The sequence below is a fragment of the Brassica oleracea genome, chromosome C9 (genome assembly GCF_000695525.1).
Source record: "Brassica oleracea var. oleracea cultivar TO1000 chromosome C9, BOL, whole genome shotgun sequence".
In the NCBI taxonomy this organism is placed as follows: domain Eukaryota; kingdom Viridiplantae; phylum Streptophyta; class Magnoliopsida; order Brassicales; family Brassicaceae; genus Brassica; species Brassica oleracea.
In genome coordinates this window covers 19,105,542-19,118,731 of record NC_027756.1, presented here as the reverse complement: position 1 = coordinate 19,118,731, position 13,190 = coordinate 19,105,542, and the positions used below count along the sequence as shown (strand labels likewise).

The following is a 13,190-nucleotide window of genomic DNA, read 5'->3' as shown; positions in this document are numbered from 1 at the left end:
TTAGTTCTCTTCTACTTGTTTTTTTTTCAAAGCTCGGAATGAGAGACGATGGGTACACGGTGTGGAGCCTTGATTTGTTCAGACTAACTCAAATCCGTTTGTAGCTCATTAATGATAGAATATATTTTATTTACTTCTCAACTAACGCAGTTGACATTTTTGGCATGCAATATCCCACTTTCCTTTCATAGAATGTTGACCAGCTATAGGGAAATTAGTCTGGGGCCACTTAAATTTGGAGTGTTCGTGTAGATTTGATTAATTATTCTCACAGACAGCATCAAATTAATTACAATTAGTCAAATAATTCGACTGCTTGAAACATTTTCTTTTTCCTGTTCTAAGTAGAATAAATAACATCTGGTCATACAATATTATACATTGCATAACCAAGAGGAAACCAAGCAACTTTAAAAACGAAACCAATTCGACTGTTTGCAATATGCTGACTGGGCAGTCTGTACCAACCATTGATAGGAAGACTTTAGTGCAGGTGATCTAGCCACTACTCTTCATACGCTTTGCTTTCTTCTGGGCGTCACTGGCTGAAGTTGCATGCTTGTTTGCACAGGGAGATCCACCAAGACTTCTCTCAGCCACATTTGAGATTTCCACTTCACTTGCTGCATGGTTGTTTTGAGCCGTTGATAAAGGAATAGGTGGTGTGAGTGGGGGATTCTTTGGTGGTAAAACTGCAGCTGAGACAATTCTGGTAGCGGTCAAGGATAGTCTGGTAGATGTGAAATTGTAGTGGGTGACCTTGATTCTGAACTTCTTTGTCTGTTCTATTGCATCAATAAAACATTGTGGCAGTGGAACCTCAAGCTCAGTCCCATCACCACCATTTTCCTATTATAACATCATCCATTTATCAACCTCATAGCTATTACAATGCAAAGACTGTTGCTTTTCTGCCAGTGAGCTCTTTCCCGGCATCTCCGAGAATGATGAAAGTGCACTGCTGCTCATTATCATAGACAGACATCTCCACCCAGCAGTTGTTTAAAGATTACTGATTAGTATATTCTTGTAAAGTGCAAATATGGTTGAAAGGAGATTCTTACTTGGCTACCGCAGTAGCATTCTCATTGCGGCATCTTGGGCAAATCAGTGTTGTAGGCCCACGGTCTAACTTTGTCTGACAATCCTTGCAAGCAATGTAATACCACTCAGTGCCAAGCTTGACATCATCAATTGTGGCAATGCAGTCAAAGTAGGCAATCTGAAATAACATGCCAAGGTTGTCAGCAACTACATTGAGGAAAATGTGTGATTTGCGTAGCTAAATGGGATTACCTGAACAGGCTGACGCTTGATGAAGGCAGCAATCTCACTTATTGTCAGTGTCTCAGCTTTAACAACCTCAACAGGGTTAACCGAAGAAGTTGCAGCTGGGTTCTTGGTCAACCTTGAATAACATTTTTAAATCAGGCGATGATCAAGTTTGTTAAATTATGGGGAGCTAAAATACTAACCAGGCCAAGTACTCCTTCGTGGGGTCAACCTCTTCGTCCAAAAACACTCTGGATGAAGACATTAAACTTAGGCTCAATTTCCCTGTCAATACAGAAGCAGTCAGTGCTACATTTATGTTACTAAAAATGTCGGTGAGTTGGAGTCTTATAAGGAGTGTGAGAGATTACCTCCAAGTCTTTTAGGATTAACTGTTGTGACTAATAGAACCGTTGGAGTGGCTGCACATGCGTCAAACTTTAGGCGGAAATTTTCCGCAGCCTCGTCCTATAAGTAGACGTTAATCACTGGACCACTGCAGTTTTTAAAAAAGTAGATGCTGAAATAAGGATCATAAAAAGTATATGTTGAAATAATTGATAAATTAAACAAATTCTTACTCTTTAAGCTGCAAATGAACCATGACTCTCCGAGATGTTGAGTCATCCTTGGTGCACAAAACCGGACGCTGATGGAGAGGCTGACCATCAACCAGCTTAAGGTGGCCAACAACATCTACAACAGACAGACACAGGCATTGTTACTCAAACGGTTAGAAACAGTGTACTAAGAAGCTATATTGGTTTAAACTTGATAAGAAATCATCTCAACCCTTACCGTGAAGATCCCCTCTGAGATCGCAGTTGGCTTCAAAATCCGAAAAGGAATGGATTCTGAAGCGCTCTGTCAAAATGCCTTCAATGTCTCTGTCCACCTTACTCATGGCAGAGGCGTGTGAGATGCAAATTACCAGCCTCTGATCAGCAACATGGTACATCACCTTGCTGTTGGATGCATAGTAGTTTGTCAGTGTATAGATGCTCCCACGCCTGAGCTCTTTTTCATATTGGTCACGACGGTTCTGACCGATGAACCCCTGAGCCAAAGTACCCTACAGAACAGAGAGAAAAAATCGAGTCAGTTGAATATTGTTATTTCAGTATGTTGCTTGTAATGAATATTGCAATATAACAAACGCTAGAATAGGTAGATATAAGGCAACAAAACAAACTGTTCAGTTCTGGTATTACTCGAAGACATGTTTTATATTGATCTAATCTAATCTCTATCACAGAACACTCGAGTAATCCTCTCAAACACATAAATTAAAGGCAACAAAACAATATTCAAGTGATACTAATATAGTACATACATATAAGGCAACAAAACAAACGATTAATTTTTTTTTTCAAGTGATACTAATATAGTAGATACATATAAGGCAACAAAACAAACGTTTCATATTGATCTAATCTCTATCACATAACTCTCGAGTAATCCTCTAAAACCCACAAAATAAATTTCAAAGATACGCTAATAAAAAACGTTTCAATTGTCGTATTAGTCGAAGCAATGTTTCATATTGATCTAATCTCTAAAACTCTCGAGTAATCCTCCAAAACCCACAAATTAATTTTTTTTTTTCAAAGTTACGCTCATATACTTTTATGTTCGTGATTACAGGAAGACATACCTCTTCATCGATCATAAGCATCTCAATCCCAAGAAAGATGCCAGGTCCTCCTTTGACATTCTTGCGAGCTTCCCAAAAATGAATAAGCCTAAACTGCATGGTGGAATCTCCTGGTCCTGGTGAAACATGTCGGAAGAGGAGAGGAGAAGAAACATCGCCGGTGAGGATTGCGGTTTTTTTGGCCATGATTAAGGTATGGATTTTAAGATCTGAGGAAAGAGCGATGGTAATGGCGTATAAATAGGCTGAGAAGAAGAGAACACAAAGAGATAGACAGACATCATCGACCCGGAGGAGAGATGTGGAGGGTCAATAGTCTTCTTGAATGGAGGATTTATGGCGGACCATTGAAGTTCCATCAGTGTCATCGAAGGCGTTATGCTGGAGAAGTTGGGGGAGAGGAAGTGAAGCGACGACGGTGAGACATCGATTGGGATTAGGTGGAGGCTGTGTGTTTTCGAGATATCATATACCGTAAATGGATATTGGGCTGACTTCGTAATTTATTGGACTTCAAATAAATTGTTTGGGCTTCGTAATTGGATATTGGTCTTCGTAATTGTTTTCGAGGAGACAGTCTTCGATATTGTTTCTTTTTCAAATTGATTGGGCTTTAGCACAGTCCCTGGCAGATTGATTGGCCCGGAATATTTCTACCAATGTGGCACACCTTCGAAGCTCCAAAAATAACCCTTTTTATATAGTAGGATAAGTGTTATCTTCAATTACATATATATGATTCTTGCGTGACTTTTATATCACTAGTGTACTTTGTTTATTTATTTATACACATATCAGTGAATATTCCTGGCTAATCAATCTGCCAGGTCATCGCGGACTGGGCTGAAGCCTAATCAATTTGAAAAAGAAGACAATATCGAAGACTGTCTCCTCGAAAACAATTATATCACTGGTTTTAATGAATTTTACTAGACCTCGGCGCGGGTGTTTATTTTCATTTATATTTATATAATTTTTTATTTTATATTTTTTTGTGATATATATTATAAACATTAAGCATATTTTCAAAAGTGTATATGACTTATATTTAAATACAGTAGTGTTATATTTTAGTTGTTTGTCATCCAACTGATTGTTTCAAACCGTCAATTGTATTTGCAGCTACTTATTATATTTTATTTTGTTAGATTTTTCGTTTGATTATTAGACATTATAATATATATAAAATTTTATAAACATGAAAATTATTTTCATGTCCAATGAATTTTGTTGTAAACTGTATGATAATGTATTCTATGTATAAATTTTTCACTTGATTGGTTAATGTTCGTAATGTGATAATGCGTGAAATGAGATGAACCATAAAATATGATAGTAGTAATTTGATATATAAAGCGACTAACTGAAGCAAATAATAACTAAATATTACATCACATTATAATTTGAACCGAAAATTGTATTTGCAGCTACTTTTATATTTTATTTTGTTGGATTTTTCGTTTGATTATCTTATATATTAAAATAGAAGTCACAGTCTTGATTCATGTGTGATGTTTTTTAAAAAATAGACCTAATGGACATATTCCTAGAAAATCATGTTACATTTAATCTCTAATCTTATCATTTAAATTTTGGGTCTACAAGAAATTTTTATTGGGCTATTAATAATTTGCTTTATGATCTATTGGATTTATAGATAGTATGAATTAAATAGATATAATTTAATATTGTAATACTATACCTCCATATGTTAAATATTTAAATATTTGTCGATGTTAACTTTTAAAACTATAAAGATTTTTTTTAAATAACAAAAATCAAATTATCTAACAATGATTAATCTTTACTACCTTAAACCAATGAAAACAAATTTTAAACTATATAGTTTATTTTATAAATGAGCAAATCTCCAAAATAGCACATTTCTAAGTTTATATCACAAAAATAGCACTCAAAAACTAAAATGACCTAAATAGCACCTTTCTAAGTTTATCTTTTGAAAATTTTAATTTTTTTATTTTTCAAAATTTGAAATCTTATCCCCAAAACCTCATTTCTCAACTCTAAACCCTAAACCCTAAACTCTAAACCCTAAACCCTAAACCATAAACCCAAAACCCTAAACTCTAAACCCTAAACCCTAAACCATAAACCCAAAACCCTAAACTCTAAACCCTAAACCCTAAACCATAAACCCAAAACCCTAAACTCTAAACCCTAAACCCTAAACCATAAACCCAAAACCCTAAACTCTAAACCCTAAACCCTAAACCATAAACCCAAAACCCTAAACTCTAAACCCTAAACCCTAAACCATAAACCCAAAACCTATATCCAATGAAAAAATATACCGTAAACTTATTATGGTTTAAAAATTGATAGACACATATATATTATATTATATATCAATTTAAATTTGAAAACAAAATATTTATATAAAAATAAATAAAAACAAAAATCTGCGCGGTTGCGCGGGTCGAGATCTAGTTAGACATTATAATATTTGTAAAATTTAATAAACATGAAAACTATTTTCATGTCCAATGAATTTTGTTGTAAAATGTATGATAATGTATTCTATGTATAAATATTCACTTGCTTGGTTAAAGTTCGTAATGTGGTAATGCGTGAAATGAGATGGACCATAAAATATGATAGACGTAGTTTGTTATATAAAGCGACTAATTGTGTTTGTAATATATAAATTAATATATTGTTTTGGCATAACCTATGCTTCGGAAACTAATTAAATCTTAGTGACACAAATGATAATATACCATGTAATTATAAGATTAGTTTTAAAACATTTTCCTGTTTTAGTGGTATTTATACTTTTCAAAAAGATATAGTAAGATTTTATTAGATTACAATTTTAGAAAAATCTGTAGAATATCTTTTTTTTTTTGTAAAAAAAATATTTAAATATTTAGTTTAATTAGTTAAAATTAATGAGTCTCTTAGGTTTTATTATTAGGAAAATACATGATATTTTAATTAAAATTTATTTAATTGACTTTTGAAGAAATAGTCTAAAACATTCCTAAACTCCATTTGATAGAGGTCAAATGTTACTCACGTAGTAAATAATCTTTATTATTAATCAGGTTGTATAAAATTTTGAGTATGTGTATTGTTAAAAATGTACCGTTAATGACTTATATATAAAAAATAATGAGTTTATGAAAGTATTAATAAGAAAGTAATAAAAGGTAGATAGTAATAGGAAAGGTATTTAAAAGGTAAGAAGTCAGATAATGAAATTGAAATTGCTTATAAATTAAATAAGTAAATATTAGGACACATATTTTTCAATGAAAAGTAAAATTATATTTTGTTTAATTTGATAAAAATAAAAATATTTTTTTAATTTAAAAACATTAAATTAGTAAAATCAACATATTATATGAAGATTATATCAATAAAATCAATTATGCATATGTTATTAATTAAATTATATAATTTACATATAATTATATTACTATATTTTAATTGATTGGTTTATTCAGTTTGATCGGTTTATATACCAAACATTTTCATATGCCACAGCTTCTTAAGAATAACATTCATTCGGTATATTCGGTATTATAAAATCAAATCATTTTCTCTATTTCGGTTTGGTTCAGTTTTTGTTGGTTTGCTTTTACCGGGTTGAACACCCCTATTTGCACTATATATCATTAATGATGTAAAACAAATACAAAAATACATGAATTAAAAAATTTAAATGATGGATCTTTTTTTAAACATCTTATTTAAATGATAGATCAAATAAAAAAATTACGCAGGTAAAAGGTTATGAATTTTGTTTTAATGGTTGCATTGTGTTAGTGTCTAAAGTATATTATAAGTGACTTTCTCTGTATTGTTTGAAATCATAATACATGATTCAACTATTTAAAAGAAACAAAAGTTAAACTTCTTCTTTTAAGTTACTATATATTGTTGATTATGAATCTTATATATCATCAACGTTAGACCAGGAATTTTTTATATAATCAGAACAGAATAAGCTCAAATTGGTTTGATAATTTCATGTTATAGTTTGTTTTACGTTAGGTTTAGAGTTCAATAATAACTGCAGGGACTGCAATTTTATGAAGAAAGGTTAATAGCTATGCTATGCTGGTAGTGGGCTGATTAATTGTCCAAGAACGTCGGAGCACTCGATCTCTCACGTAAAGAATCTAAATGCTAACTGATAAATCAAAATAATTGTTTTAATCTTGCTGGAAAAGGGGAATTAAATATATTGTTAGGATTAGGTTATGCAAATACAAAATAACTAGGTGTTTTCCTGCACCATGTACAGTAAAGTTTTTTATAAATTTAACTTATATTTAACAATAAATTTTATTAAATATTATAGATTTTACTATTTTCTTACTAATATTTAATATAGATTTGATATATATTAAATCAATTTGTATAAAACTAATAAAAATAATATGAAATTGTATAATTATCAAATATTTAACATAAACAATATTTATAAAATTTGTAGATATATAAGACTAATGATCTTACGATTAGATATTCAAATTTTTAAGAAATTGTAAAAAAATTTGAAAGCTTGAGTAATACAGATTGTATAAGTATACAAAATAATAATATTTCGAAATTTGAAGTGTTATATATGAATATATTTATTTTATAGATGATGTATGAGCTATTACCATATTATAAAAAAATTTACCAAAAAGAAATATCAATATTAAATGTAATATATGAATTATTACTATATTCTAATAAGTTTGAATAAATCAACATTAAATGAAATTATCCATGTCATATTTTTCCGGAAGCCATGTCATCAATTTCAATAGCAATGTCATATTTGTTTGTGAAATTGATTGTAAAAAGGACATGTGGCAAAATCACTTCACAAATATAGTTCAGAGGATGTAAATAATATTCTAAAATATAGTTTAGGGGATGTAAATAATATTCTAGGAGAAGGTCCATTTTAAAATATCACACATGAATGCGTTAAACAATTTCTAACCGATTGTTGGTAAAATTATCAATATTAGGAGTTATACGGTTTAATGTTATAGACTAAACCTTATATTAAATATTGATGTATACTAACATAATGACCATGTTTTCATGAGCAAAATTTTGAAGTTTCACAGATATATACATATTCAAGATGGATTTTTTTTTTTTTTTTGTAACATAAAAGGGGCGTTTGGTCGGGCGAACATGGGAAAGGTTGTTAATCATTAACTGCTATTACCACTGGGCCGCGGTTAACTGCATGAGATTCTGAGAAACATGAAGTGATTCCACAACTATCTTCATGTGACATCTCCAAACACCACTTGATTCCCTTATTGTCGAGATAAGTAATATTCTCTATTATAATATAGATTCATGGTCAACTAAAATCTGGCTAGATGAACTAATTTGCATAATTTAACTGATCAGAAAGATATACACTCTAAAGAAGTATATGATGACCCAAATGTGATTAACATAGACGACGGTATCTACCCCCTGCATCTGCATATACCACAATCCATATTTTCAGTTTTCTAGCGACGACTTAAGAAAATAAAATTTTATATATTATGTATAGTCCATGTTCTAAAACGCGCCGATTTGGGCCGCTTTCTCAGCGATTAAGCGCTCTACGGACCTTGGTCGTGGCGTTTCACCCTTATTCGGACAAAAAATCGGAAAAAGAAAAATCTGGATTTTTCAAACTTGAAATTGATACCTTTATCATAAATCTATCATATTTTATAATCAATAACAAAGAAATAGAGGCTAAACGACGCAATCACTAAAAAAATGAAGCAACATCGTGAACAAAATCTGAAGTGTCACAATTAGGGTTGCCGGTTCAGCGAGAAAGATGAAGCGGAAATGACTTTTTTGCCATTCAGTAATAAAAAACTTTAAAAACGGCCATAGTATATGAATATGTGTAGTTGGGTTGGTAAATATCGTACATGGTTAACTGAGAGCTTGATTTTTTTTTTTTTTTAATGTTTACTAACTATTAGCCATATTTTAATGAGCAAAATTTAGATATTTCAGAATTACATGTAGTCTTTATACAAGATGAAATTTTGCTTGAGTTCCAACCAGATGAGAAGCATAAAGTGGTATATCAACAACATCATCTCCATGTATATCAACACCATCTCATATCAGACCAGAGATCTCTACTACACTTCTCCGTTTTGAGATAAGTATTTTGTTCGCCATACTTTATATTGATATTGATATATGCTAATAAAGAACTACTAAATCTTACAATCATTAGTTGTTCTTGGATTAATATAATAATCATGGAAATATCTTAAGGTATACAATATATAAATTGAAAGTATACTCTATTACCATCATATGAAAGTATTAAGATTAAGTTTAAGCTTTGGCTGTAAAATATCAACAACAATCTAAAAACAATAATCATCACAAATGTGATTACCTAAAACTCATCATGAGTCTTAGCATTTAAGAAATTAGAATACTTGAAGTTTGTAAATCATTCGCAAATATGTTGAGTGTTGATTTAATATCGTCGAAAAGACACAATCTTTTTTTTTATATATATATATATATATATTCAGAAAACCAAAAGCCAAAAAAAAACGAACTGAAACCAAACCGAAAATCGAATGCTTGCTTATGTGTGACGCATCAAAAGTCTCTCAACAGATGGGTTATTTTCAAAGCTAATGTTCATTGTTCAGCATATAGATGAGAAATACTGCAGAAAACCATACACAAATCAAGAAAGAAAGCATTTGTGTTCATATCGTATCACAACTTGACAGAATCCTGCTAGAAACAGAGCAATTTAAAGGGATAACAACACTTAACGGAAAATGAACATAAAGTTTCTTCTTTTTTTTTTCCTTTTTTGAAACACACATAAAGTTTCTTCTTATTTCATGAAATTGATATTGAATGTTGTCTGGCTTGGCTTTTTATATTCAAGAAACGTGTAATCTGGTCCTCCTGCTATCCACTCCTTGAAACACATTGCCTTCAACTTCTTCGATTTCTCAAACTGCTCTGAGACTCCTGTTCGATTGAAAAAAACACAAAACACATATAGATGGAAACTATTGTCTAAGTAGTAAGAACAAAAAGGAAGAAGATAACTATTAACTTACTTACTTACCCCCTACAACTTGCTCTCTAGTATTTAGCATTCATATCTGGTAAGTATATTTCTTTTATTGATCTGATCTGCAGAGTTAAGAGGCACTAGGATCATCAAATGCGAAATATCACCTTTATAGAAAAGGATAGTTACCTTTTTTAGATAGTACCTAAATGTTCAGGCGTTTTCCTTTTAAATTTGAGTAGCTGTTGTTGAGAATAAAATAAAATATAGTACCTATATGTAGATAAGGATGAAAACAAAAACCTACTTTGATGGCATGTCTGGAAGTGTTCTTTGGGATTGCCTCTGTTGGTGAATTACAGTTTGTGGTGGAAGCATGCCCGTTGTTGGTTGCTGATGCGCCCTTGCCTGCTGCAGTTGCTGTTGCTGCCATAAAAACCTCTCTATCCTCTCAAGCCGTTGTTTGATTGATCTGTTCTCTTCTTCAAGATCCACTACTCTCTTCCTCAACATTTCTAACTCCGACTGGCTTTGTGGATAAGCAGCCACAGGCTCACTCTGCAAAAAGGTTTCCAAGATGTCAAAATCAAACAAGTGACTCATAAACCTACAGAAGGTAATACCAATAAAAGCATCTCCAATGTATCATTCCATTTTTATACTTCAAAATAGAGTAACTTCATAGTGGAGTTGAGTTTACTCCAACCCTACTCTATTTTGGAGTGGAAAATAGAGTAATAAACAAAAAATAAACTTAGTAATTTCATTTTTTACTCTATAATGGAATAGAAATTGGAATAGATTTTGGAACATTTCTTCAGCTAAACTCTATTTTGGAATTAAAAATAGAATGAGGTTGGAGATACTCTAAGAAACTAACCTTTCGACCTTTCAGGGTGAACTGTTCCTTAGTACCTTTTTCATAAAATTGAAGCTCCTCTATCCACTCTTCCTCTCCATGAATGACAAGGTTACAGCCGTTAGCGCTGCTGGAACCAAGAGGTAGTTTCAAGAGATTCGGACAGCCGAAAATACTGATTTTCATTAGGCATGGAAAAGACAAAGGACTCCAGTAGATGCTACTCAGTTGGTCCAGATAAGCTAAATCAAGGTTTTTCAACTTGAGAAAGGGCATCATAGTCTCATCTGCTTCACCATTCATAAACCTGGCAGCTTTCTCTTTGCTTATTATTTCTTCGATTTGCGGTGATTCGCTAACATCTAGCCAACCAAGATTCGGAGCAAAGAGCAACCACGTCAAGTCCTGCAGACCTTGGCATTCACTTATCTCCACTTTGACAAGGTACTGGAAGTTGCACATGGTTTTTGGACTACTCTGATCAATCTTTATCTCTCTTATGTTCGACTCATATATTGTAAGGTCTTCAAGCCTACTAGAAGTCGCTGCAATTGATATGCCAGTTTCTCCTGCTTCACATTTGTAAAAATACATATTGCGAGTGCAACTAGCTAATCTAGGATTACTCATCATCTGTTCCCAGACATAGGCATCACCTCCAGAGACTGTTAAGACTTTTAAATGCTTCAGAAGCTGTAGTTCCTCCACGAGATTGATATCTAAATCAAAGGAAGCATAGAGCTTCAAAACTTGCAAGTTAGATAAACTTGATATCCCAGAAATTTCTTTGAGGAAGCCTGTAAACTCAAGGTTCAGGTGTTGAAGCCTTTTCAACTCTTTTAAACTTGCTAGAGGCAGTTGCTTTATATCTGTATGTGACAAGTCGAGATACTGCAAAGAGATGAGCCTAGAAATCCCATCAGGTAGCTCTCTGAGGCCAATGTTTGCTGCTAGATCCAAAACCACAAGATTAGGCATACACATAAAGAACCCACTTGAGATCTTCTCCAGGTTATTAGACCCGAGTAACAGGGTTCTAAGCTTAGGACAAACTGGACTGCAACTTATTTTCTTGATCTTATTTTCCGACAATGACATCCTACTCACTTGTCCCCAGTCCTTGACATTTGGAACTTCACCAAGTTTTTCATTGGGTTTCACAATAAAGTTTTCTTTCTCCTCCCCAAAATTTGATGCTACCCACAAGGCCAGCTCACGAACCAGGCTAGGCATGCTCACTGTGTTGCCATATTGATGCTCAACCAATAGACAAGCACGAACGAGGTATCTTATTATATCGTAGCACTCCTCTTCTGCTCTGTATCTATCTTCTTTCCCATCTATAATGCCTTCATCTACCCAATACTCAACCAAATGATCTTTCCATATGTGTTCACCCTTTCGGAATAAAGCACAATATTGGAAACACAGTTTCACTATCTCATCTTTCAAACTATCGTAGCTAAACTTCAAAACCGGAAGGATCTCATCTTCCATACCTGAAAACTTAGCCGCAGATAAAGTCAAAGCGTCGATTGCATACCGCCATTCTTGCACCAAGCTCTTGCCTGCCATAGCCACGCCGATAACGCTGACTGCCAACGGTGAGCCTCTGCATCTTTCAACAACTATTCTCGCCAGCGCAGGGATGTCAGGGTGACTTTCTAAGGTCACTTCACCAACTTTCTCGCGGAATAAGTCCCATGCTTCATCTGCTCCCAAACATGTTACTTCCATCTCTCAACAATAGCAATTAGTAGCAACCAAGAAAAAAAGAAAGAAGTATGTTGTAACAAAGATATCAGTGGTTTATTATAAAGATGAGTAAGACTGAGGGGAAGAAGCTAAAAGAGCTCATCTCTCGGCTCAAATGGTTAACCTTGAAGGTTGTTCTTACTTTTAGATCTTGATACTTTTCTTCATTGACTTCAAGTCGTCGTCGAGTGCATGTGCTATGCAATAATAAAAAAAAAATATATATATATATATATATCATATTGTACTAGTCCTTTAAATCTTATTTGTTACTCTACCCATTAACTCTTTTGGTGGGAATCTTTTCCGCCTTGTTATCTCTGTAATATTATTCGAAAAATCAGTTTTTTATGTGTCGCTTTCACGTTAATTTTCACGATGATTGATTACACTGATATCCTTAATGAATTAAAAATATTAAATTAAAAATATTATTTATTTTTATTTAGTTTCCTTTTTAAAATCTTACAAAAACATATACATATAATAGAAAAAGAAAATATTTAGAAAGTAAAAAAAATGAAGTGAAAAATGAAAATATATGTATATATAATATGATTTCATAAAAAAAGAAAATTTCATAAAATAGTAATATTAAATTAAAA

The 13,190-nt window shown here is 32.6% G+C and overlaps 2 protein-coding genes across 6 annotated transcripts; both read right to left on the bottom strand.

Moving 5' to 3' along the window:
• Window positions 1–229: 229 nt before the first annotated feature.
• Window positions 230–3,372, bottom strand: LOC106313288. 4 transcript variants are annotated; one of them, XM_013751061.1, is made up of 8 exons: window positions 2,927–3,372; window positions 2,071–2,344; window positions 1,854–1,968; window positions 1,644–1,768; window positions 1,476–1,557; window positions 1,297–1,408; window positions 1,065–1,222; window positions 230–985 (listed from the first exon to the last, which is right to left on the bottom strand). In XM_013751061.1, the coding sequence occupies exons 1-4, from the start codon at window positions 3,110–3,112 to the stop codon at window positions 1,741–1,743; spliced, it is 603 nt and encodes a 200-aa protein (XP_013606515.1). In that variant the 5' UTR covers window positions 3,113–3,372; the 3' UTR covers window positions 230–985; window positions 1,065–1,222; window positions 1,297–1,408; window positions 1,476–1,557; window positions 1,644–1,740. The 4 variants fall into 4 exon arrangements, with proteins under 4 accessions (XP_013606515.1, XP_013606514.1, XP_013606517.1 ...); XM_013751060.1 differs by having other exon boundaries at window positions 230–1,222; XM_013751063.1 differs by lacking the exons at window positions 1,854–1,968; window positions 2,071–2,344; window positions 2,927–3,372 and having other exon boundaries at window positions 230–992; window positions 1,644–1,751.
• Window positions 3,373–9,576: 6,204 nt separating this feature from the next.
• Window positions 9,577–12,756, bottom strand: LOC106317751 (probable disease resistance protein At5g63020). Of its 2 annotated transcripts, none has more exons than XM_013755521.1 (4): window positions 10,852–12,756; window positions 10,279–10,529; window positions 10,018–10,093; window positions 9,577–9,925 (listed from the first exon to the last, which is right to left on the bottom strand). In XM_013755521.1, the coding sequence occupies exons 1-3, from the start codon at window positions 12,565–12,567 to the stop codon at window positions 10,081–10,083; spliced, it is 1,980 nt and encodes a 659-aa protein (XP_013610975.1). In that variant the 5' UTR covers window positions 12,568–12,756; the 3' UTR covers window positions 9,577–9,925; window positions 10,018–10,080. The 2 variants fall into 2 exon arrangements, with proteins under 2 accessions (XP_013610975.1, XP_013610974.1); XM_013755520.1 differs by having other exon boundaries at window positions 10,026–10,093.
• Between the last annotated feature and the right edge of the window lie 434 nt (window positions 12,757–13,190).

What these genes read in the sequence shown, in the direction of transcription:
- LOC106313288 (XM_013751060.1), bottom strand. Translation starts at nt 3,112, where the DNA reads ATGGCCAAAAAAACCGCAATCCTCACCGGCGATGTTTCTTCTCCTCTC. An exon ending in TGCTTATGATCGATGAAGAG is followed by an intron (nt 2,345 to 2,926) that starts GTATGTCTTCCT and finishes TCTGTTCTGTAG; the next exon opens with GGTACTTTGGCTCAGGGGTT. An exon ending in TCTCAGAGGGGATCTTCACG is followed by an intron (nt 1,969 to 2,070) that starts GTAAGGGTTGAG and finishes TGTCTGTTGTAG; the next exon opens with ATGTTGTTGGCCACCTTAAG.
- LOC106317751 (XM_013755521.1), bottom strand. Translation starts at nt 12,567, where the DNA reads ATGGAAGTAACATGTTTGGGAGCAGATGAAGCATGGGACTTATTCCGC. An exon ending in TCACCCTGAAAGGTCGAAAG is followed by an intron (nt 10,530 to 10,851) that starts GTTAGTTTCTTA and finishes ACCTTTTTGCAG; the next exon opens with AGTGAGCCTGTGGCTGCTTA.